Source organism: Pogona vitticeps, chromosome 2 (assembly GCF_051106095.1).
Source record: "Pogona vitticeps strain Pit_001003342236 chromosome 2, PviZW2.1, whole genome shotgun sequence".
NCBI classification, from domain to species: Eukaryota; Metazoa; Chordata; class Lepidosauria; order Squamata; family Agamidae; genus Pogona; species Pogona vitticeps.
Genome location: NC_135784.1, coordinates 65,364,569 through 65,389,178, shown reverse-complemented (window position 1 = coordinate 65,389,178; position 24,610 = coordinate 65,364,569). Strand labels below are relative to the sequence as shown.

The 24,610-nt window shown below is 40.2% G+C and overlaps 1 protein-coding gene across 3 annotated transcripts in view; it reads right to left on the bottom strand.

Moving 5' to 3' along the window:
- Nucleotides 1-24,610, bottom strand: part of DNAH12 (dynein axonemal heavy chain 12) — a 144,101-nt gene that overhangs the window by 116,811 nt on the left and 2,680 nt on the right. For all 3 annotated transcript variants that reach the window (XR_013541652.1, XM_078385322.1, XM_072989607.2), the window contains exons 3-13: nt 24,207-24,297; nt 23,076-23,102; nt 20,448-20,637; nt 18,609-18,684; nt 14,774-14,932; nt 13,500-13,695; nt 11,975-12,163; nt 10,549-10,705; nt 10,356-10,447; nt 6,905-7,083; nt 448-583 (exon numbers count right to left, since the gene is read on the bottom strand). Coding sequence is in view for 2 of the 3 variants with exons in the window: in XM_078385322.1 (XP_078241448.1) it covers nt 448-583; nt 6,905-7,083; nt 10,356-10,447; nt 10,549-10,705; nt 11,975-12,163; nt 13,500-13,695; nt 14,774-14,932; nt 18,609-18,684; nt 20,448-20,637; nt 23,076-23,102; nt 24,207-24,297 (1,492 nt within the window). In the remaining variant the exon portion in view is untranslated. The remainder of the gene's footprint in view (nt 1-447; nt 584-6,904; nt 7,084-10,355; nt 10,448-10,548; nt 10,706-11,974; nt 12,164-13,499; nt 13,696-14,773; nt 14,933-18,608; nt 18,685-20,447; nt 20,638-23,075; nt 23,103-24,206; nt 24,298-24,610) is intronic.

Genomic DNA, 24,610 nt, shown 5'->3' with positions numbered 1-24,610 from the left:
AGAAAAAAACTCCACTGAAACACATTAAAAACCGGTTATTGCGTTCCAATGAATTAATCGTTCAGTGAAGATCCTCCATAGGGCGGCCATTTTCCGGTGCCTGTACAGCAAAAATTAAATCCTGAAAACAGCAGGGAGCCATTTTGCACAGCGGGAAGCCATTTTGAGAGCCGCCGATCAGCTGTTTTCGGATCATCGTAATGTGAAGAATCGGTTCTGAAGCAGGGAACCAATCATCGTAAAGCAAATTTTTCCCATTAAACCATCGTTTTGCAATCAATCATTGTCAAGCGGATTCGTCATTTAACGAGGTAATCGTTAAGCGGGGCACCACTGTATCTGGTCTTCCAACACAAAAAATCCAGTAAAAATCAACTGAAATTACATTAGTATCACATTTCTAAATCTGTATTTTTTTAAAAAATGAAAATCTAAAATAGTTTTTACCTTGATCCTTTCGTACAGCTGCTGAATACCTACAGTCTTAGCCTTATCTATATAGGCTATACTTTCCATCATTTCTTCTGTTGTCTCAGGAACTTTTAACGCACGTTCTTTAATGGTTTCAAATTCACTGCATATCCTAAAAATAAACAGATAGACAAATAGTCAGACAGAAAAAATAGACAGATTTAAACTTTTAAGAAGCATATAGTGCATTCCTATACCTGGTCAATCAAAAGTGTTCAGTAGGGCTTACACCCAAGGTACATAAAGGAATGCAGCTTTAATTAATCTTTGAGCCTGCCTATAATTTTATTTTTATTTATTTTAATTTTTTGTTCCCATATTTCTCCATTGCTATTGAAAGGGTGTGAAGCATTTTATAATAAAATATCCATGAAGCATGGATAAGAAACAACAAGAAAGCAGACCTAAACAAAACTATCCCTCTTATTGCTATAAAATCTCCAAGATCATAATGGAAGTGATACACTAAAAATGCAGCTGGGAAAACACTTATGGCTTGGGCTGCCATATGGGGTTCAGGTTTTCTGGACAGATTTAGGATAGGTAGGGCTAGTCAGCTTTTGCTTATTTGCCTTTTACTTACCCTTAATGGTCAATCAGATGTCATGACATAGGGCCACCTATTACACTTAGGGAGCAACTGTAAGGATAGGAAGCAGCCCTGCCTCCCTTTTCACTGAGGTAAGGTAAAGGTAAAGGTTCCCCTTGACAATTTTTGTCCAGTCGTGTTTGACTCTAGGCGGCGGTGCTCATCCCCGTTTCCAAGCCATAGAGCCAGCGTTTTGTCCGAAGACAATCTTCCGTGGTCACATGGCCAGTGCGACTTAGACACGGAATGCTGTTACCTTCCCACCGAGGTGGTCCCTATTTATCTACTTGCATTTGCATGCTTTCGAACCGCTAGGTTGGCGGGAGCTGGGACAAGCGACGGGAGCTCACTCCGTCGCGTGGATGCGATCTTACGACTGCTTGGTCTTCTGACCTTGCAGCACAGACTTCTGCGGTTTAGCCCACAGTGCCACCACGTCCCAGTTTTCACTGAGGTAGGTTATAGTAAAAAAGCAAAGCAAAGCGTGCTTGCTTATATACCACCCCATAGTGCTTCAACAACTCTCTGGGTGGTTTGCAGGTTAATTATACAGGCTACACATTAATCCCTCCCACCAGCAAGCTGGGTACTCATCTTACCGACCTCGGAAGGATAGAAGGCTGAGTCAACCTTGAGCCGGCTACCTGGCATTGAACCCCGGGTCATGAGCACAGTTTTGGCTGCAGTACAGTGGTTTAACCACTGCGCCATGAGGCTCTTTATAGGTTATCCGTTATAGGATGCTATTTGAGTGTTTTTAATTACAGTTTGCATGTATCTCAGCCAGCACAGCCAAAAATTAAGATTATGGGAGTTGCAATCCAAAGTATATTCAAAGGCACTATAGTTTTACATCTTTCTCTCATGTAGCCCTTATATTTCTCCAGAAGCTCTTCACATACTCTCCTACACTGTGTGAAGCATCCCCTGCTACTGCAACCTCCACCATTTAGGAGCATGTCTAGCTCTTTATGCTGGTATTGAACACTGGGAACCCTAGTATCAAAACTCCTACTGATCAGATATTACATAATACAGCTTAGAAAAAGAGGTTACTTACCTGTAACCATAGTTCTTTCAGTGGTCCTCTGTGAATTCACACATATGGGTATTGTCTGCACCTGCACTGACTCTCTCGGAAGATTCTAGAGCTAAAAGTAACAATTTTATGGTGTGATCCTCCACGAGGTATATGCTCCTACCACCCTTCATCTTCCCCAGTTCCTAAATATTATCCGCTGGGTATGAAGGAGATAATTAATTAAATAATTACATAGTTAACCCATGACGAATAGAGGGGGCGGGTTGTGTGAATTCACAGAGGACCACTCAAAAAACTATGGTTGCAGGTAAGCAACCTCTTTTTCTTTTTTGTGGCCTCCGTGAATGCACACATATGGGTGACTAGCAAGCTGCACTTACCGGTTGGTGGGTCGTCACGGTAAGAAGGATGACAGGAGAGCTCTGCCGGATGCAGCATCTTGGTGTACTCTGACGTCGAGCCGGTAGTGCTTGACAAATGTGGACAGTGTGGACCACGTAGCAGCATGACAGATGTCAGGAACCTTGGTGCCACGCTAGAAGGCAGTAGAGATGGACAGCATGCTGGTGGAATGAGCTGTCAAATATTCTGGAGGGGATTTCCCCGATAAGCTGTAAGCAAGGGAAATAGTCTGTACAATCCAACAAGCTATGGATTGAGAGGAGGCTGAGGCCCCTTTGTTTGGGCCATGGAAGCATAGAAAGAGTTTATTGGACTTTCTAAAGGTCTTTGTCTTTTCGATGTAGAAAGCCAGGGCACGCCTGACATCTAGGTTATGGAGCTTATGTTCTAGGGGCGACAAAGGAGACTTGAAGAAGCAAGGGAGTATGATGGGTTGGTTGAGGTGGAAGTTGGAGACCACCTTCAGGAGAAAGGAAACATCAAAATAAAGAGTCACTTTATCGGGGTGAAACTGGATAAAGGGAGGATCAGCTCGAAGAGCAGCGAGTTTACTAGCCCATTTGGCTGATGTGATCGCAACAAGGAAGGCTGATTTAAGAGTCAGGAATTTGAGGTCGATGGACGCCATGGGCTCGAACGGGGGCCGCATCAAGGCATTGAGAACCAGCTGCAGTGACCACTGGGGGGTGATGCGTTGTTGAGGAGGGCGAATGTTGTTGAGCCCTTTGAGGAACTTCTTGACAGTTGTGTGAGAAAACAACTTGGAGGAGGGAGAATCATCCGGCTGGTGAGCCATGATGGCTGAAAGATAGACCTTTAATGTGGATTGAGAAAGGCCGAAACTGAAGAGATGCAGGAGATAAGCGAGCAGGGTCTTCAAAGAGACAGGTACAGCAGGCAAGTTATTGTCCTGAGTATACTTTAAGAAAGACTTCCATTTGTTCTCGTATAGGAGGGTAGTGGAAGGTTTTCGGGCTCGAAGAAGACCCTGCATCACATCGGGAGTATCCTCCATGCCGCAAGACTGAGAGAGGCGACATCTGGGTGAAGAACGAGGCCGTGGTCGAGCGAGAGGAGATCTGGGTGGAGAGGAAGGCGGAGCATGTCCGACGACATCGAGACCAGGTGAGTGAACCATGGCTGGCGGGGCCAGTACGGGGCTACCAGGATGGCGTTGGCTCCGTCCTGTCGGAGACGGACGATCACCCGCTGGATGAGAGGCAGAGGAGGAAAAACATACAGGAGGTCCTGAGACCAGTCCGTCAGGAACGCATCTCCCAGAGAGTTGCTGTCCCATCCCTCTCTGGAGCAGAACCGGGGACATTTCTTGTTGGCATCAGCTGCAAAGAGGTCTATCGAGGGGGTGCCCCATCATCCGCACAACCGTTGAAATATGACATCATTCAGAGTCCACTCGTGTGTCCTCGTCGGTAGCCGACTGAGGCGGTCTGCCAAGGTGTTGTCGTCGGTGGAAATGTGGACGGTGTCACGTTCCTGGCGGTTACAACAGCCAAAGTCCGATAAACCAGGCCCAGGTCAAGAATACCAAGAATGCAAAGCCAATGTCCATAAATCAACTCACAGAATGAAATCCAGCGTCAAAGTCCAGAGTCCGATACACAGCGTAGTCCAGGGTCAGAGTCCAGAGTTCAGAGTCAGGAACATGGTTCAAGAAGCATGGATGCAACCCAAGGTTTTGGCTCTTTGCTTCCACAGAATTTCTGGCTTCACTGGGAGCTGTTTTATAGTAAAACAGCTCCTTGAGCTGCTGGAAAGCTTTCTATCCTGTTAATACTCAGGACTAGATGAACGTAGGTTTCTGTGGACAGCCTTCGAGCGATCCTCTGATCTCCTTGTCCTAAGTCTTTCCCGAAGTCTGGCCCGAAGCTTGTCTGCTGTGGAAGGAGAATCTGGAGGCGGTTCAGGTGTTTCTGATCTCTCAGCATTCTCTTCAGCCTCAGTTAACCCTTCTGGTTCCAGGTCTTCGGAAGCACTCATGGCAGACAGCAATAGGGAAAACATGGTGGGAATAGCACCACTGCCAGAGGTCGACCGCTAGGTAGAGCAGGGAAGGGGAATGGGTACCCCCTTGCTTGTTGACATAAAAGAGTGCAGTGGTGTTGTCTGTTGCCAACTGCACTACTTGTCCTCGAATGAGGGGAAGGAAGGCATGGAACGCTTTGATGATTGCCAACAGTTCTAGATGGTTTATGTGAAGTGGCAGCTCTTGTTTGGACCAGAGTCCGTGAACTGTGTGCTGGAGACAATGAGCACCCCACCCCATGGGGCTGGCGTCGGTTGTGACCTGTATGGAAGGTCTTTGAGGCGAGAAGAACCTGCCGATGAGAAGGTTGTCTGGACAAGTCCACCAGTCAAGCTGGGAGGCTAGCTCTGGTGTCACCTGAGTTCTAGCTTGACTAGACTCAACGATGATAGAATTAGGCACTAGGAATTCGGCATCGGCACCATGGGTTCTACAGAGGCCATCGGTGCGGCGAGAGATCTGCATGATTGAAGGGGGTTTCCCCCAAGTGTCCTTGATAAGTTGAAGAATAGACTTACTGAAGGGGAGGCTCAAAGGAACGGGACACTCCTGATTAATGTCATCAAACACCGGGTCGGCATCAGTGGACGGGGGTTGTTCAATGTTCATATTCAGGGCTTGTGCCATCTGAAAGACGAGGGTTGAGTAGGAAGAGAAGTCATCCGAGGAGGATCAAGCATGGCTGCCCCTCGTATCTGGGATAGGAGGGGGGAGGTTGGGCTCATGGGAGGACTGCGATTGTTGTGCCTCCGAGGATGCAGGGGAGCCTGGAGACGAAGGGTAGTCCGATGGGCCAAAGCCTTCCATTGGGGGAGCTTGATGCCCTTGGGGTAGCAAGTCTTCGAAGGGACCCTGAGATGTTACCGGGTCCAGCATCAAGGGTGCAAGATGCACTGGTAGGGCCTCGCGAACCTTGTCTCGCATCCTTTTCGATGGGACGAGGGGGCGAAAGGGCGGAGCCGAAACTGCCGGGGCCGAGGCAGTTGCACGGAGGTGGCTTGAGTCCACAAAGGGAATGGCACGGGGGAGTTCCGGTGTCGTTTTTGGCTGTTTAGCCTGCTTAGGCTGAAATCTCTTGTACCAGGATTGCCACATGAAGGGGTCAAAACGGTATGGTACCATTGGAAAAGGGCATAAGTCGCCTTGCAATGGGATCGACCTCGGTGGAGAGAGATGCTTTCATTTCTCCGTTCTCTTCCAGAGAGGCGAAGGGGGAACCTCCAGGTCGGACGCCGAGCTTTCAGCTGCCCACCCTGAGTCAGGGTTGGAATGGGCTGAGGCCGGGCTGGACTGTGGTGCAGCCACGTTGAGGCCAATGCTCGGGGTTTGGGACGGCATCATGGGGGGGCGGAACATCATGGGCATCGTCTCTGTCCGAGGCTAAACCAGGGGCTTCTCTGGATGATTCCTCGAGGATAGGAAAAGGCAGAGAAGACTGAGGGGGCTCCATTCTGGGAAGTTTTCCTTTCTGGGCCTCTTAGAGGCAGGTTTAGGTTTTTTTCTTCGAGCTAGGATCGTGAGCCCGAGACTTCTGAGAAGAAGGTGGCTTGTGCTTACCAGACGATTTTGCTTTTTCAGCAGTGTTCTTAACTGGTAGCACGGAGGTAGAATCAGAAGTAGACTGGCCCGCTGGAAGTCTATTGGCTGAGAGAGCAGGAGATCTAGCCGCTTCCAAAGACAAAGTAGGAGGATTCATGGCTGTTTGCTAAAGGTAAGACCGAAGTCTTTGGAGCCTCTGTTTAAGTGCCGGCTTGGTTAAACTTTTATAAGCAGGGCACGAATGGGTAGGATGTTCCTCACCCAAACAAAAAAGGCACTGGTTATGCCCGTCAGAAAGTGCGATTTTATTCGCACAGGTCATACACCTTTTAAAAGGAGACGGTGAGGCCATAAGCAAAAAACTAGGTAAGGGGGGGGAGGGGAAAAAAGGGGGGAAAGGGAACAAAATGACCGCGGGGAACTGATTAGGCAAACAAAAGATGCGGAGGATTACTAAGTAGGTAATTTAAAGTAAAGATAAACAAACAAAAGCTCAAAGGAGCCTAGAAAAATAGCCAAAAGGCAAATAGCGAAGCGCTCAATCTTTCCTGAGAACCGTTCAGCTCGGCGGAAAAAAGGAACTGGGGAAGATGGTGGGTGGGAGGAGCATATACCTCGTGGAGGATCACACCATAAAATTGTTACTTTTAGCTCTAGAATCTTCCGAGAGAGTCAGCGCAGGCGCGGACAATACCCATATGTGTGCATTCACAGAGGCCACGAAAAAGAACCAGCATTTCAGCAGCCTGCACTGAGCACTGTCATTATACATTTTTTTAATAATCAAGAGAATATATATTGCAAGAAAGATACTCACGATTTATTTTCTGTGTTGTGATTTCCTACTATTACGTCCAGTAGTTTATGTGCAAAGCTTTTTGCTTTTTCAGCCAAACCATGTTTTAAATCTTCGCAGTCTAAACGCACCATGGGAAAATGAGCTATCATTGGCAAGCTCATTATTTCCTTTGCAAGATCCAAGAATTCATCTATAAACTTGGAAACAAAATTATTTTTAAAAATTTTAGCTGTATACATAAATAGTGCTATAATCTCATAATATTCACCTAGGTGTAAGTCCCTGTGAACTCAGTGCACCATGCTTATGAGGAGATTAATTAATCTGAATTAAAATACTTACATCCATCTAGATTAATCTCTGTAAAGGTGTCCCAACACAATATTTTGTATATGGAATATAAAAACAAAACAAAACAAAACAAAACAAAACAAAACAGAGGAACTTACAACTATCTGGACTAGCTGATATCTTAGGAAAGCATCCTGTCTTTTTTTCATTCATGGCATAGCAAATCTGTTCTAAAAAATCTTCACTCTCCTATGGCACCACTTTGAGATTCTCTTTTAGATGTTTCACCCTCCTCCACAAGGACAAAACATTTTACTCTTCAACAGTGATATTGTAGCGTCCGCGTACATTGTGACTATTCATATGCTATCTGCATAGACCAATGGGAGTGCTGGAGGGGCAGAGTCACGAGATATAAGAGACTCAGCAGGAGGAGAGGGAATTTAGATAGGGAGTTTTGAGATGGGGAGATTGAGGGTTGAGAGAGTTTTGGGGAGTTTGGGCGGGAGAGTGGTGGTTGAGAGGGAATAAAGGAGGATGTTTGTTTAAGAGTTAAACATTGCTTGTCCTATCAACATCTGTAACAATAAATAATGTTTATTTCATTCTTTTAAAATGGCATATGGCATGGACCTCGATTAATAATAATAGTTAATGTTGATGTAATCAACTGGTGGCAGCTGAGGGGCACATAGTGTGAGCTCTTAGTTTGGGGAAACAAACAGGGGCCACGTGGGGATCATGACATATATTTTATTGCAGACAAAGAAACAGTCATGTAGGCACTCTAAGACATTTTCACCAAAAGGGCTCTAAAAATAATGTCCTGGAATTTCAGCCATTTGCCAAGTAAAGGTGTTTTAATAGACAAAAACAACTAGGACAAAACTGTCTTAACAAACCCATAACATTTTACCACTGGAGTGCCTTTTTGGCTCACCAAAGGTAATGTAACACAATACAAGAAAAAAAAAACATGTGCCTTGAGAACTGAACATAACCTCAACTCCAACTGTACTGCTAATTCTCAACACATTGTAATTTTATGGAATTAGAAAATAGTTCATTACTCAATGTAATTTTTAATTTTGTTTGTTTGTTTGTTTGTTTATAATTTTTTACCCTGCCTTTCTCCTTAAAAGTTCCCAAGGCCGATCAGTTGTTGGAAAATCGTTGCTTTGCGAAGAATCGGTTCCCGATCATCGCAAAGTGAAATTCCCCCATAGGAAACATCATTCTGCGATTGCAAAAGCGATTGCAAAACGTTCATCATAATGTGGTTTCGTCGTTAAACGGGGCAATCGTAAAGTGAGGCACCTCTGTATAAACAAAGCCACAGAATGTTTTGCTTAAATTCTGCAAACATATGTAAGATTATTGTAAACAACAGGCAAGTGATGGAATGAATATTGTACAATCATATAGCACCATCTTTTGGAAAATGTAAATACGTGAACTTTAGGTTCTTCCTGGCATCATAAAACATTAGTTAGAAATGCCTATAGCCCTATACCATATAAGAAATGGGATTTAGTGGGTCAGCTCCTCTGTAAATTCCACTGATTCAAATGGGCCTGCTCTAATTGCGATTTACGGTGCACAAGTAAGTTGGAATAGGCATGTTTGAATCAATAGAATCTATTGAGCAGGTGGTTCACTAAATCTCCATTGACTGAATTAGCTTACTGTAGTGCAATTTACTATGCTAAACAATAGGATTTTGGCCATCAATTATGAAAGCTAAATAAATTCCTTCTTGTTGTGATGTCTGATATTTATAATCCAAGACATCTCAATCAATAGAAAGATCAAAAAGATATTTTTCTTTTTACAAAACAAAAGAGAAGCCTCTGAAAACTGGACTTCAATACATCTCAAATTACAGAGCTTAACCTGTATTTTGTTTTTTGGTCAGTGTTTACCATTGAATTATGGAAACATGTACTGTAGTTAAAAAAACCTAAACTACTAGAAATATCTAAAAGGATATAGTAGTAGTAGTAGTAGTAGTAGTAGTAGTAGTAGTAGTAGTAGTAATAATAATAATAATAATAATAATAATAATAATAATAATAATAATAATAATAATAATAATAATAATAATAATAATAATAATAATAATAATAATAATAATAATAAACAACCTTATCCTGTCACAAAGGTCACTGAGCCTCATCTCAGCAGGGAACTGGGCTCCATGACCCTTCCAACTCCACAAATCTATGATGCTGTAAAATGGGTGATTTCAAATGTACTCTGCAATGGGTGAGGCACTTTCATGCTAGCAAGAAAGGTGCAATTTGGTACACACATATAAGCAGATTGCTACCAGCTGAAAAGGCAACATTTTGACATCCAACAAACAACAACAGAGCATGGACAGAGTTCCTACTCCAGTCCTCTGAAGATGCTGGCCACAGAGACTGGTGAAACGTTAGGAAGAACAACCTTCAGAACGTGGCCAAAGAGCCCGAAAAACCCACAACAACCATCAGATCCTGGCTGTGAAAGCCTTCGAGAATACAAATCAGGACATTATTTTTTTTCTTAAAAGATGCCAATTTCAAAACAAGCCAAGTTGCACAGAGAATAATATGTTGAGCTGTGGATATTCCACTGCCCTTCAAACCAATTGAAAGAGGTTTGTATCAGATTTGTGAAGAAATTCAGACAGCAGTCAGGATACAGTGGTGCCTTACTTAACAGGCGCCCCATTTAATGACGAAATCGCATACCAACGAACCTTTTGCGATCGCTTTTGCGATTGCATTGCGATGTTTTAAATGGGGAAAATCGCTTTGCGGTGATTGGTACCCTGTTTTGCTTACCGACTATCGCAAAGCGATGATTTTTTAACAGCTGATCGGCGGTTCCAAAATGGCCGCTGGGTTAAAAAAATGGCCACCCCCTGTGTTTAGGGACAGATTCCTCGCTTACCGGGCAGCGAAAATGGCCACCGTATGGAGGATCTTCGCTTAAAGGTCGGTTTTAAGCCCATAGGAACGCATTGAAGGGGTTTCAATGCATTTCTATGGCCTTTTTAAAATCGCAGTGACAAAATCGCTTTGCAGCGATTTTTGCTGCACCGATTAACATTGCTATGCGAGGCACCACTGTACATTATTTATGCTTTCAGAACACATCCTGGATTCACTTATAAATTATACAGAACAATTACCTCTGCATACTCTTCGAAGTTATGTTCCTCAGCTACAAATGTTCTTATACGGTTATCTGCAGCACCATCTACTAGCCAACCATACTTCTCTACTGCAAGGCAACAGTCACAATTTTTTTAAAAATCAGATGTTATTTCATTTTGCAAGTTTAATCTGAGATTATTTCACAACACCAGATTTTAAGCCACTCACCATAAGAATCAAAATGTGCTTTTACACCTTTCAAGTTTTCACAAACTGCTTTCTTCAACACAGAAGATGCCCATGATATAACATGCTCAGGAAGTTCAGTATCAATAGTTGAAATTGTGGTTGTACCACCTAACCAAGAATGTATAGTCTGGACATTCTGGAAAAAAAACACACCCAAATGTTGGTTATCTATGGGCTGTAATTATTTATTTCATAACAAATAAGAACATATTGGCTGAAACCCTGTTAGTTAGCATAGTAAGTTGATCTGAAGTAGACTCACTGCATCAGTAGAGACTTGGTGAGGCAATTGCTCCATAAGTTCCACTGATTCAAACAGACCTACTCGCCTTGCAACTTAGTTTAGGGATGGGTCCTTCATCCAGAGTTCTGCCACTGAATCAGAAACCTCGCTGTGATGGAAACGGCATACATGCCCTTGCTTTTGCTGGTGGAACTGGGCTGGGTGCCTTTCTCCCTGTACAGCCTGAGCATGGAGAAACTCTATGGAAATTTTAGCAGACCATGTATTCTCTAGATTCCTGCAGTTGTTGGATTTTGAACTTGCTGTACCTGGGCTTCTTATTTGAGTCCCCACCCCAAAACATCTTTAACTGAAAGCAAAAACTTCAAATTTATATGGCCTTAGATAACATGGCAGCTGACTAGAATTGTATTATGCCAGTATTATGTTACTTTTCTGGGCTGAATTCAAAGTGCTGATTTTAACATACAGGATATAGGAAGCTTCCTGCTTCAGACCACTCATGTGAGCAAAGCAATGATAGAGGGCAGTGACACAAAAACACTCCTCTCCTTGCCTCATATATAATGTCCAGTGTGGCTTCTGAACAATCCTATTCTTTAGATAAATGAGGAATGCACCCTACGCCTCAAATGTGTTTATTTTTATTTTGTAATGGCTTTTTTCTCACCCAGGGAGAAACCAGACCCCCTCTAAATTTGGAATCACTTAAATAAATGAATAAATCCTGAGCAACTACAATCTCTTGCACATTTCTTACATGGGGGAAAGTCCTACTGATTTCCATAGGGTATGCTTACATGAAATGCATCTAGCACTCACATGTGAGATATGTGCCATCTGCATACAACTTGAAGATTTAACTGAAGACTATGGCAGTTATTGACCAGTATTCCGTGATGTTATATGTCTGTGGAAGGGTGATCACAAGAGTGTGCATCATATTCTGGCAGGTTCCTTGTTGTATGCCCAGTCTTTCACTGTTTGCAGGATAGGTTGTGCAACTGCTTGTGTGATCAGTTTGCACAATCGGGTGCCAGGCAGAAGTGGGGAATGTTACACAACTGTCCTTATGCTCTGAATAAGATGCTGACTATTAAGATTTAGTACATTTTGCCATTCTGTCAGAATTGTTAAGAAATAACATAAATCTAAATTAACCTGCAAAGTTTGTGCAATCAAAGTGACTATAAATAAAATAGCATCCTCCAGATCTCGAAAGCTTGGGTAGAAGTCCATTTTTTCATCATCAAAAGTCAGCTCCATCTTAAACAAAGGCAACCACCTTTGATCTTCAAAATCAAACAATTGCACATAAGCCTCAACAGTTCTTTTCAATAGTTCCTTCAGCTAAAAAGAGAGATTACAGAATAATTTTGTTACATGTGACAACAAATTATCTTTCATCACTCAGAAAAACTACATATGTACTGATAGGAACTATCCAGAAACATCTTATACTATTGCAGTTTAAAATGCCGTCTCCTACCATATTTCTAGTTGAATATGCAGAATTTCAGATTCTATATAAATGACCATTCTGAAATTGTGTATAAAGATGGAACTTTAGAGCAGGGTTGAGAAGCCTACAGTCTACAATATGTCGCTTTACTGCATTTCCCATCAGCTGTAGCCAGAATAACCAAAAGATGAAGGCTCGTGAGAGTTGCAGTCCAAAAGAGGGTAGTTTCATCAGTCCTGATACTATGAGTCATAAAACATCTCCTACTACTATTGACCTAGTGCAGTTACATGCAAATAAGGGGACAGCCAATGCAGCCTGTGAATTTTGTGTTTCTGGACCCTCACTGATACCATTCGTGGTTTAAAACTTGAATTTTATTTATTATGGTCAGAGACCAGGAAGATAAAAATACATTATTTAGATAAAATCACATAAGATCAGAGACATACCAATACCAGACTGATACCATTTAGTTTATTCATTCAAACCATTTATAACCTCTTTCTAAAATACTCAACACTCAAATTAAAGAAAACACTGATTTAACCATACCTAAATAGTATAATAAAATAGAATGATGTCCTATTAGCAAAATTTGGGATACCAAATGGGACCTATAACAAAAACTAGTGTTAGCCACCTATATTATTTCACATGCTGATCCAGTGATCTCTTGCAGGTGCAGAGTTTAAGTGCTGCTTCCCACATACAACCTTTCTCATTCATTTCAGCAAAGTGTAGCACTAAGAGTGCATGCCTTTACATATGCTATTTGTTCACAAACTTTAAAATGGACATGCCCCCAAGGACAGCATGTAGCTATGAGACTTCTATAAATAATTAGAGCATGTACCTATGAGACTTCTATAAATAATTTTGTTTTAAACAATGTTTTGTGACAGACGTAACTACCAGAGTTTTCTCAACAAAAACTATTTGTACTATCTTAAGTTTTAACTAATTTTAGTACACTTCTGTACTTGTTTTTAATGTTAAACTGTGATTTTTTGAAAGCAGATCTGAGAAGTAGACAAGCGCAATGGCTTCTCAAAGTAAGAATAGAACTATGATGCTGAAAAGTTCAGGAACTGCCAACATTTGATAAATCATTCCTCTGTTGAAATTAATGGAAAAGCACAGGAATTATAAAGTTGCACTGGAGCACACATGGGTATTATTATTATGGCAAGCCTCTCATGGTGATCTGAATTTTTTTTTTACCTGATTAGACATAAGTGTAGTCACGCAGTTATAAAAAGAATCAATTTTGTCATGCTTTACACCCTCCAGTGCTTCTTTTCTTGTGAAGAGATTGATGACCCTTGGATACCATGTGTTTAATATCTTTTCTTCCGTTTTTAAGCAGTTTATAGACACATCAGTCTGAAGTGATTCACATTCAAGTGGACCTCTTGATCTAAACATTAACAAAGTCTGAGTTGAAAAATAGAGATTGTATAAACAAAACCCAGTTACATAACCCTTAATGAAACAAAAACCACAAAGAAACTTGCATTTTAATACATATGTATTAAGATGCTAAGGACCACATTTTACCTGAAGAACAGAATATTTTTAAGTACATTGTTGCAAAAGATTTACTATCACACAAAATCAAGTAAAACCTACAACAAAATGTAACCAAGTGGAATGTTCTTTTCTGAGTTACAAACAAGAAATTGGCCAAAATGCTATTTGCGTAAATTTCTCCATTCAAGTCAGATGACATCATAATCTCCAATGGCACAAATTTATGCAAGAGGATTTTGCCCAGTAACATACTCATCCAGAATCTCCATTCCACTCCCCTTCCTCATTGGTCTTCCGTTCTTTTTCTCCAATCGTCAGTTAGTCAGTGAGCGTACTCAAATGTCTCTGCTGTTTCAGGATTCTCCTGTCCCTTTAGGGATAATTTTCCTAAAAGGTTTTCCTAGTTTTTTTTTTAATTTAATTTATTTATTATAGTCCAGTTACCAGCTCATAAAACATATTTATGGCTAAAATATACAAAATGCAGTTTAAAAATGTACAACCAATTCATAAAACATATTATGTGGCTAAAATACACAAAATGCAGTTTAAAAATGTGCAATCAGTTCATAAAACATATTATGTCCCTAGTTCTTTAAATATTGGGATTCCCCAAAGCCTGCAAATACTGCTATTTTATAGGTGGACATCTAATTTTTACCTACAAAAAGGTTCACAAGGAGAATGTCATGTAGGATAACGACAAGACATCAATACAGAAATATTTCATTGTGGGAATGTGGCTGCTGTATGCCTAGCTTATCAATTAGGTTGCAAGCACTTATTAAAGAGGAAATTTCAATATATTCACTGAGAATTGCACAAAATTCTGCCATCAATATGGTACATTTATTTCTTTTAATAAAAAAAACCACAACTACAATTTAAGAACACAGTGTACCTAATTAGAATTACACAGGCATACATTCTATATGTAGGATATAAATTTAGATACATATATTTACCTGAAAGATGACAAATCTACTATAAGTAAATTAGAAAATGTCTTGTAACCAATATCCAGTAAAATTCTTAGAGTTGGATGGAGAATGTGTAAATTTTCAAGAATTTGTTTTCTTGCTTGTATAAAGCTTTTGTGCCAAGGCCTGGAAAAATCTAAACCACTAGAAGAATAAACAAACAAACAAACAAACAAGATGACTGAATAAAATTTCCGAAAAGTGAGCCAGCTTGGTTTATCTCAAGAGACATAGGTTCAAACCTCCCATTTAGCTGTGGAAATTCACTGGGGGGCAGCAATGGTAAAACTGCTCCTTAAATATCTTACATACTTTGAAAACCCTAATAAGGTTGCTATGACAGTGGACAACAATAACAACAATGAAAAAATGCCATACTTGTGATTAAGAGATACTAAACATTATTTCCTGTCTTAATCACCAAAATTGTGTTTGGATACGTCAGAGGGGGGGGGGGAACAGTGTTTTTTATTTTATTTATTTTATTTATTTATTTGATTTATATCCCGCCTATCTGGTCGGGTCAGGACCACTCTGAGCAGCTTCCATAAAAAGTATACAATAAGCATAAAAATTTTACAAATAAACAGCACCACATATAATAACACAAAAGGAAAAATATGTTTCACATAGTCATCTGGAGTATTAACCACCTTATCTTGTATCAGTGATTATCTGGGTTATTATCTGGGATTAATAATTATGTGGCTGCAAGTCAATTCCTATTTATGCTGCCTCTTTCTAGTTTTTTTAAAAAGGTACAGTGTATTCAGAAGTAGTTTACCACTTCTTTCTTCTGGAGGTGTCCTAGGATAGTGCCACTTTCCCAAGGCTAGACAGGCCAGCTCTTCTTCCTTTGCGGCACAATGAAAAATTGAGTGTTCCAGCTCACGGAACTGTACTACAGTTGAACCAAAAGCTTCCCCAGGAAGTCTGCTTTCCCTAAACCTCCATGAAGTCTAGTTTTAGCACTGGACTTAAAAAGATATTATGTCCCTAGTTCTTTAAATACTGGGATTCCCCAAAGCCTGTAAATACTGCTATTTTATAGGTGGACATCTAATTTTTACCTACAAAAAGGTTCACAAGGAGAATGTCATCACCATTGGCATGTAGGATAACGACAACAGGATATCAATACAGAAATATTTCATTGTGGGAATGTGGCTGCTATATGCCTAGCTTATCAATTAGGTTGCAAGCACTTATTAAAGAGGAAATTTCAATATATTCACTGGGAATTACACAAAATTCTGCCATCAGATTGGTACATTTAAAGGCACCCCTAAAAATGAGAACTTAGTACCCCAATTTGCCTGTCAATCTAGGTATTCATACATCTCAGGCAAGGGTATCCACTGTTCACTAAACTCAGAGCTAAGATGACATAGAGTTTATGTAATTTCAAAAGGTAAAATCCAAAAAACCTCAGTCTTTTAACTGAAATACTGTGAATAAGGATAAAAGAAGTACATATGACAGTATACAGTAGAATCCCTGTATCTGTGGGATTGGTATATGTGATTTCATTTATTTTCAGTATGGAATATTAAAAATATTAAAAGAAAAAAACTAGTAATTTTCATTTTCACAATGTATTTACCACAACTGGCCACTAGAAGGAGCCACAGACCATACTAGATATTCTTGTTGTTGGAATACATAACACGGTCTCTGGCTCCTTGTAAGAAATAAGTAGAGACTGAGGGTGGGCTATCCACTTCACAAGAGGAAAAGGAACTGTTGATGGATAAGACAGAGGAAAAAAACAAGAAATGTATTTCTAAAAAACAGAACGCACATGGAAAACCTGGGAAAAGAATGACCACTAAGGGGCACTGTTTTGGCAGGAAATGAGGGAGGTATAAAGGAAGGAGAAGAACTGTGGTTGGTGGTAAATGGATTCTGGGCTGAGGAGGAGAAGGATATGCTAAAAGAGGAGTGAGTAGAGATTATAAAATAATAGCCCTGGACAGGGGAATGGGTGCCTTTGAAAGTATATTGGCTGAAAGAGAATAGAGGGAAAGACAAGTTTGTAAGCCTCCATACTGGGGAAAGATGTCAGAGAGGGAGGGAGGGAGGCAGGCAGGCAGGCAGGCAGGCAAGCAAACAAGCAAGCAAGCAAGCAAGCAAGCAAGCAAGCAAGCAAGCAGGCAGGCAGGCAGGCAGGCAGGCAGGCAGGCAGGCAGGCAGGCAGGCAGGCAGGCAAGCAAGCAAGCAAGCAAGCAAGCAAGCAAGCAAGCAAGCAAGAAAGAAAGAAAGAAAGAAAGAAAGAAAGAAAGAAAGAAAGAAAGAAAGAAAGAAAGAAAGAAAGAAAGAAAGAAAGAAAGAAAGAAAGAAAGAAAGATTTTAACAAGAGGTCAGTTGCGTAGTAACCCAATTCCCACCCAAATTCCAGAATGATATCAGGAAGAAGGTATATGGAAACCCAATGAGGGCTTGGTGTTTCAGCCTTAAATTCCTATGAGCTTGTGCCTAATCTCTCCACTCCTGTCAATGGCATGTTCTTGCCAATTAGTTGTTTGATTGAATGTATTCACGAAGGCTTTCACGGCCGGGATCTAATGGTTGTTGTGGGTTTTTTGGAAAGGACAGAAGGGACCGCCTTACCACTGCAGGAGTAACCGGCTACCTTGCAATTGTGGCCAGATATATATTGCAACCACAAAACGAAGCATCCACGCCAGAATCAAAGAACATCAGGGACACTGCAGACTAAAACAACCAGAAAAATTTGCAGTAGCTGAACATGCCCTAAAACAAACTGGACATGAAATTCTATTTCAAAATATCGAAATACTGGACCACACCAGCAATCATTATGTCAGACTGCACAGGGAAGCCATTGAAATCTACAAGCTCCAGCAGAACTTCAACAAAAAGAGGAAAGTTTGAAACTCAACAAAACTTGGCTCCCAGTTCTCAAAAATAAAGCGTGCAAAAAGTCAACCAACTCTACCCAGCCACAAGGACCAGCAATCACTACACACAAAAGACCAGCTAATGACACCCATCAACCACAGTGACAGATAATCTCTCCTTATCACAACAATACACCCACAACAAGACACACTAATCACCCATCTACAGAAAAAGACAAAAGCTCATCTCACAGCCATAAATACTCCACTCCCAAGCCAACTACACCAGAGCACAGAGTGCTGTCTTCTGAAGATGCCGGCCACAGAGACTGGCGAAACGTTAGGAAGAACAACCTTCAGAACACGGCCAAAGAGCCCGGAAACCACCATTGTTTGGTTGAACCTGGTGCTAAAAAAAAAAGAGAGAGAGAATGTGGGAAAGGACTTATGGAACGCTAAAGATGAGATATTAGACTTGAGCTTGTTAAAGGAGAAATAGAACTGTTATTTGTTATTTCAAATACGCCTGTTAAAATTAAAATGGAGCCCTTGCCTGTTGATAAAAACAAAGAGTCTAATACAAATAATAGCGGGAGCTGGTATGAACCTCACACTCCCTCTAGTGTCCATTTCTGGTCATACATGGTGAAATCACTTTTTTTCTGATTTTTTTTCTTTTTCTGTTATTATGCTGTATATAGCAGCACAGTTTTCAGCATCCATGGGGGCCCCTGAAACCAATCCACCACAGATACAGGGGGCCTAATATACTTCAAATATGCAGACATTCAAAGATGCTGAGGATCATGTTTTCTTCTGAAAATAAACATTTGAACCAACTCAGTGATCATCCCGATAACAGCTACAGAAAGACAGCAGCAAGGTGTTTTGTACTGTGCGTACATGCAACAGATGGGCTGACTGGACCCAAAAATGTTTTATTAATATAATTTACTCACACAGGTTCAACTGGCAAAGGTTCTTCTTTTTCATATTCAAGCAGTTTTACATCAGGTTTGATAAGTACACTCCGCACTAGAACATATTAGAAGTGCACAACAATATTATAAATTACTCTGATTCAAGTAAACACTTTATAAATACTATCTGTTTTTATCACAATTATTTCCTGAATCAGTAGGACTGTTAGAATGTTTAAAATTCTGGAGAGGACTCTGTGACCCACAGGAATAATTTGGTCTACAAATGGTCAAATCAATGTCTGTCCCCCAAACCCCTTCCTTAATTAAGCTTGCCCCCCATGAATATTCCCACTCTGCTGACCTTCCCAATTCATAACAGATTCAGTCTCCAAATTTTTTCTTCTTCAGATAGAGATCCAAGATGACAGTGGTGATCCTCATATACTATTCACCTTCCAAACTGGGGAAGTCAGCAGCAAGCAAGATAATTGCTACTGGCTTCTGCAGTTTTGGAATAGAGATGACAGTGGGAAACTTTACTTGCATTATGGTGTCCTTGATTGGAGAAAGAGGACAAAGCTCTCATGACCTAAGTGCTGCAGAAATGTTTGCAAAGCCAGTGCTTGAGTCTCAGAGTTTGCTATATCCAGAGTTTGCAGGCATACAGAGCAAAACACTCTTGAAGCTGATGCTTGCCATGCACTTTACTCCCTCTTAGCCTCCCACTACATGAGGAAGGCAAGGGAGGAACAAAGCCACTTCTTTAGCTGCAGTGCCAGTTGGAACTGAGAACACACCTGCTATGTTTGGGGTTTAGCTCCCAATGCAGCCTGTGAATAACAAGGGACTCAAAACTGGTTCACTGCCCCAAATTAAAAAGTACCCCCAGGAGGTATTTGAAAATGAGTTACCTATTTTACATTATCATACCTTTTCCTTTCCAATTTCTTCATTTTCATAAATTTTTAATAAAAACAATATACAAAATACATTGTTCTTGAAAACTTACACTAAATCTCCACCAAGAACCAGTACAATGTAGAGCCTAAGAAGACTGTGAACTGAGAAATCCTGAGTCCACATTTTGCCTCAGTTATGAACTCACTAAATGGGTTTAGACATGTCAGTGTAAAGCTGTACCTTCCTATATTGTTGCAAATATTACGAGAATATTTGCATGAGGTACTATATAAATTATTAAGAATACAGACATTTAAGGTCAGGATGCATTGAGAAAATTAAAATGGTGGAGAAAATAGTTACTTCTGGGGGGCCCTCTCCACTGTGATCTGACCCCCGGAAGGTCTCCAAGGGCTTTCCCACGGCATCAGAGGGAGCCCTCGCAGAAGTGTATTCGCTCCATAAGACGCACATACTTTTCACCCCACTTTTTTGAGGGGAGAAGTGTGTCTTATAGAGTGAAAAATATGGTAACTATCTGCTATGACTAATTTTTATAAAACAGAAAACTATGATTTATGTGGTCCAAAAACTCTTGTAGGACTTTGTACAGAAAAGTAGAATATTTTAATGAAAACAAAGCCAAATAAAAAGTATTATCACAGTTTTAAAACTCCCAGATCTTCACTTAAAATCACAGTACTGTACAGTAGTTTCTATGGACGGAAAAGAGCAGATACGGATTAAATGGTTTTCAATGCATTCCTATGGGAAATGCAGATTCAACATAAGAACTTTTCAACTTGAGAACCACCTTCCAATACGGATTAAGTTCTTAAGTAGAGACCCCACTGTACTTAGAGGTTTCACAATACATTTCTTTCTGTTTTGCTCTTATATATGCTGCAACAGACCAACAAAGCTATATGAAACATAACTGGTACAACTTTAATACAGCAGTGCTAATTAACTTACCCATATATCTCTTCATGCTGTTTTCATAATCACTTGTTATTTCAGCTAACAGCTCTTCCACTAGTTTTTCTCTGCCCTTTCCTTCCATTAGATGCTGAGGTACCAAAGTCAACATTGAGGTTAACCACTCCTGCTGAATTGGTACCACTGGATTACTTTCAACACATTTCTTCAAAAAAAGATAGTTGGTCTGAAATGACATTATTGTCAGAATACATTAATTCCTGTTACAGAAGATCAAACAACAGATTTTTCATTGCTGTTACAACAGAGGCAATATACTTCAACAACTTTGTGGAACTGTTGTTCCTAAAGTTATAATGTACAGCAATTACAGAATTTCTGGAAAACATGTAATGTTCCCTTCTGCATTGTGTGAAGAGAGAAGCAATAAAGAAGAAAGTTGCATTGTACCAAAAGGGATCGGAGTAATAAACAAGTCCACTATGTTTTCTTTAAACATTCAGTAATGTTGAGACAACAGAATCCACTATTAAGCCCACAGATGAGTGCAGGTTGTATAATACAAGCCTGCATAATTTTGACTCCCAAAGTCAGCTTCTTCCAACCATTGTTTATGCAGTCAGTTTTTTCATTTTCTACCTCAGTTTTCACTTTAAAACAACAACTCCAAAACAGCAACTGGAACAAGAAAAAAAATCACAAGAATAATAGTGTATCAAAGTAACAATACCATAAAGTACTAGTACACAAAAAGTCACTCACACGCACACACGCACACACGCGCACACACACACACACACACACACACACACACACACACACACACACACACACACACACACACACACACACAAGCAAACAACAATTCCCAGCCCAACAGAATAACAATGTACAAGGTCATAGCAAATCAACTCATACCAAAAGTCAGCTTAACAATCTTGATGACTGAACTGATTTCAGACTAAGAAATATGGTTTTTCAAGGCAGAGGGAGCCACAGTTCATAAACCACAACTGTTAAGGTCCTGATCTTATCCATATCCACCATGCATCATATGACTGGGGGAAACTAGAACAGGAACCTAATGTTGATTAGAATACTTGGGTAGGGAGTAGGGTTTAAAAAAGAAGATAGTGATAGTGTTATCATTTAGGTCTTTAGAAAGGCAGAACCAGTCATTTAAATTGGGTATAAGAATAAATAGGTAACCTATGAAAACAAAAATGTGAAGTAATTTGCTGTAGTCATTTATAAATAAACGTCTGGCATTTCAGATCAGTTGAAGCTTCTACTATTTTTCTGAAGGAAACTTCATTCCGACTATGTTAAAACCTAGCTGAAAATACCGTGTTTCCCCCAAAATAAGACAGGGTCTTATACAGTGGTGCCTCACATTACGACGTTAATTCATTCCAGCGAAATTACTGTAGAACGAAAACATCGTAAAGTGAAATAAAAAAGCCCATAGAAACGCATTAAAACCTGTTTAATGCGTTCCGATGGGCTTAAAACTCACCGTCCAGTGAAGATCCTCCATAGGACGGCCATTTTCGCTGCCTGTGCAGCGAGGAATCCGTCCCAGAAAACAGCAGGGGGCCATTTTGTTTACCCAGCGGCCATTTTGAAACCGCAGATCAGCTGTTCTAAAATCATTGTTTTGCGAAGAATCGGTTCCCGCAGCAGGGAACCGATCATCACAAAGCGAAATTCCCCCACAGGAAACATCGTAAAGCGATCGCAAAAAGTTCGTCGTAATGCGGCTTTGTCGTTAAAATGAGCGATCGTAAAGCGAGGCACCACTGTATTAATTTTTGCTCCAAAAACCACATTAGGGCTTATTTTCAGGGAATTTTTATTTTTTTCAGGTACAAGCATCTACGTTTATTCAAATACAGTCATATCATCTTCTTCTGGTTGCTGCACAATGGTGTAGGGTGGAGTTTCACTTAACTGGGACTTATTTGTAGAGTAGGGTTTATATTACAAGCATCCTGAAAAATCATACTAGGGCTTATTTTCAGGTTAGGTCTTATTTTCGGGGAAACAGGGTAACTAACAAATACTCATGAATACGTTAGTTGTCTCAAAAAATGGCCACAGCTGGTGCAGAAGGCAAAATTAGTAAAACATACTTCTAAACATTATTGCTTCCTGAATGCAATAGTGTTCAGCTCAGGAGCACTCAAATCTTTAATGTGGAATGCAAGGCCTTTCTACCCTGGACACATCAGCAAGGGATCAATAGGGTGGATACTGTGGACCAAGGACCCCTGCGGACTTTGAGCAGTACAAAGAAATCTTCCAGAGTCAATTCTCTAGCAACTCATAGGTTTGCAAGGCGGAGAGGAAGACCCGTTGTTGGAAGTAGACAAACATTGGACTAATTTTGCAGACACTGGTTACTTGTTAAATACACCAATAAATGTTACACCTGTTTCTAAATCACATAAATTTCTTGATTTATTTGAACGGAGAAAGGAGACCGAAATAGAACCCTCACAGAATGCCACAAATTTTAATTATTCATTTATTTAAAATATTTTTTTAATTTCTCCTTAAAAGGACCCAGGGTGGCAAAACAACAGATATTGGCCATATTTCAGTGACTCTGAATTAGACATAATTTCACAACCATGCAATAGGTCTCTAAAATGATTCACTTACCCTTATTTTTTTCTGTTCACTATTCATCTGTTGAAAAAGCACAACAAAAATTAAAGTTACAAAAATCAAATGAAAATCCACAATTTGTATGACATGACAGTCCATGAGAGCATTTCTTGATGTGACTCATAGTGATTGGGGTAGGGACATAAAAGTGTATATTTTACTGATAACTCATGGTAGGAGGGTCGTTAAAGTTAGCACCATGCCAGTGTGCACTTACCGACTGGCCAGAATACCCAACAGTGATATGGGCTGTTGATGCCAGTGGGGGCTACTAGTAAACAGTAACTGCATCATTGCTCCAAGTTAACTGAGACATTCCCTGCCTCCATTATGACCTACACTAGTTATTAATAAATGTTTACCTTCCATCTTTGTGCCACACCACTGAATAGCTAGTTGTTTATAATCCCAGACTTTGAGTGTTAAATAGTCTTCCTGAAACATGCATGCATTTTAGCTACACAGTTGATAGCAATGAAACTATTCAAAGTGCTAGGAGTCTATGTTAATTGCATAGTTTACATTAATTGTACAAGTGAATACTCTGTTGTTTCACATTGTTGCTTTAGTATGCATCGTTTAGATAATAAAGTTCTGCAAGACAAAAGGAAATTTCCAAGAACAAAAGGATTAATCTGTTCAGGAAAGCAACATATATAGAGTTTTGCTAGGAAAATGCTGTAGATTGCAGACAAAAATAAAAAAGGGGTTTGGGCACCTTTTGATTGACACATTTGTTTTAGTGTGAGTTTTTGTGGATTATAATTCACTTCTTCAAGTACCTTCTGATTGAAGGGACACTTCTTTGAATTGAAGAATCATTCTAGAAGCAACAGAAGTAGCCAATAGTGCCTTGAAATTACAGTGGGTCTGACTATAGTAACTTCAGCAGAAGGTATTATAACAATAAGAAAAATGTAACAGCAATATCTTGCAGAACCTCATGCTATTCCATACACTCTAGAGAGATACTGGCAATTTTCACAGCACAGTATACACACAAGGCAAAAAGCAATACTGAGAAGCCAGAAACTTTACTGCTTGCTTGCCCAACCACCCAAATAATATACACAGGGACAACTAGAACTGTAAACTTACAAATATATAAATATATTAGAAACTTACAGTATAAGGCAGCTGTGGAATAGGAGGTGGGCTTTCTCTTCTAGCAAATTCTTCAATGGTATCTTTGTATTCTTTAGTGGCTGCATTAACTCTGCAGCAAAAAGTACAGATAAAATGTGAATAATAATAATAATAATAATAATAATAATAATAATAATAATAATAATAATAATAATAATATTGTGAACAACAACAACAACAACAACAACAACAACAACAACAACAACAACAACAACAACAACAACAACAACAACAACAACAACAACAACAACAACAACAGACATAGTGGTACTGTGTTTCCCCGAAAATAAGACAGAGTCTTATATTAATTTTTGCTCCAAAATGCATTAGGGCTTATTTTCAGGGGATGTTTTATTTTTTTCATGCACAACAATCTACATTTA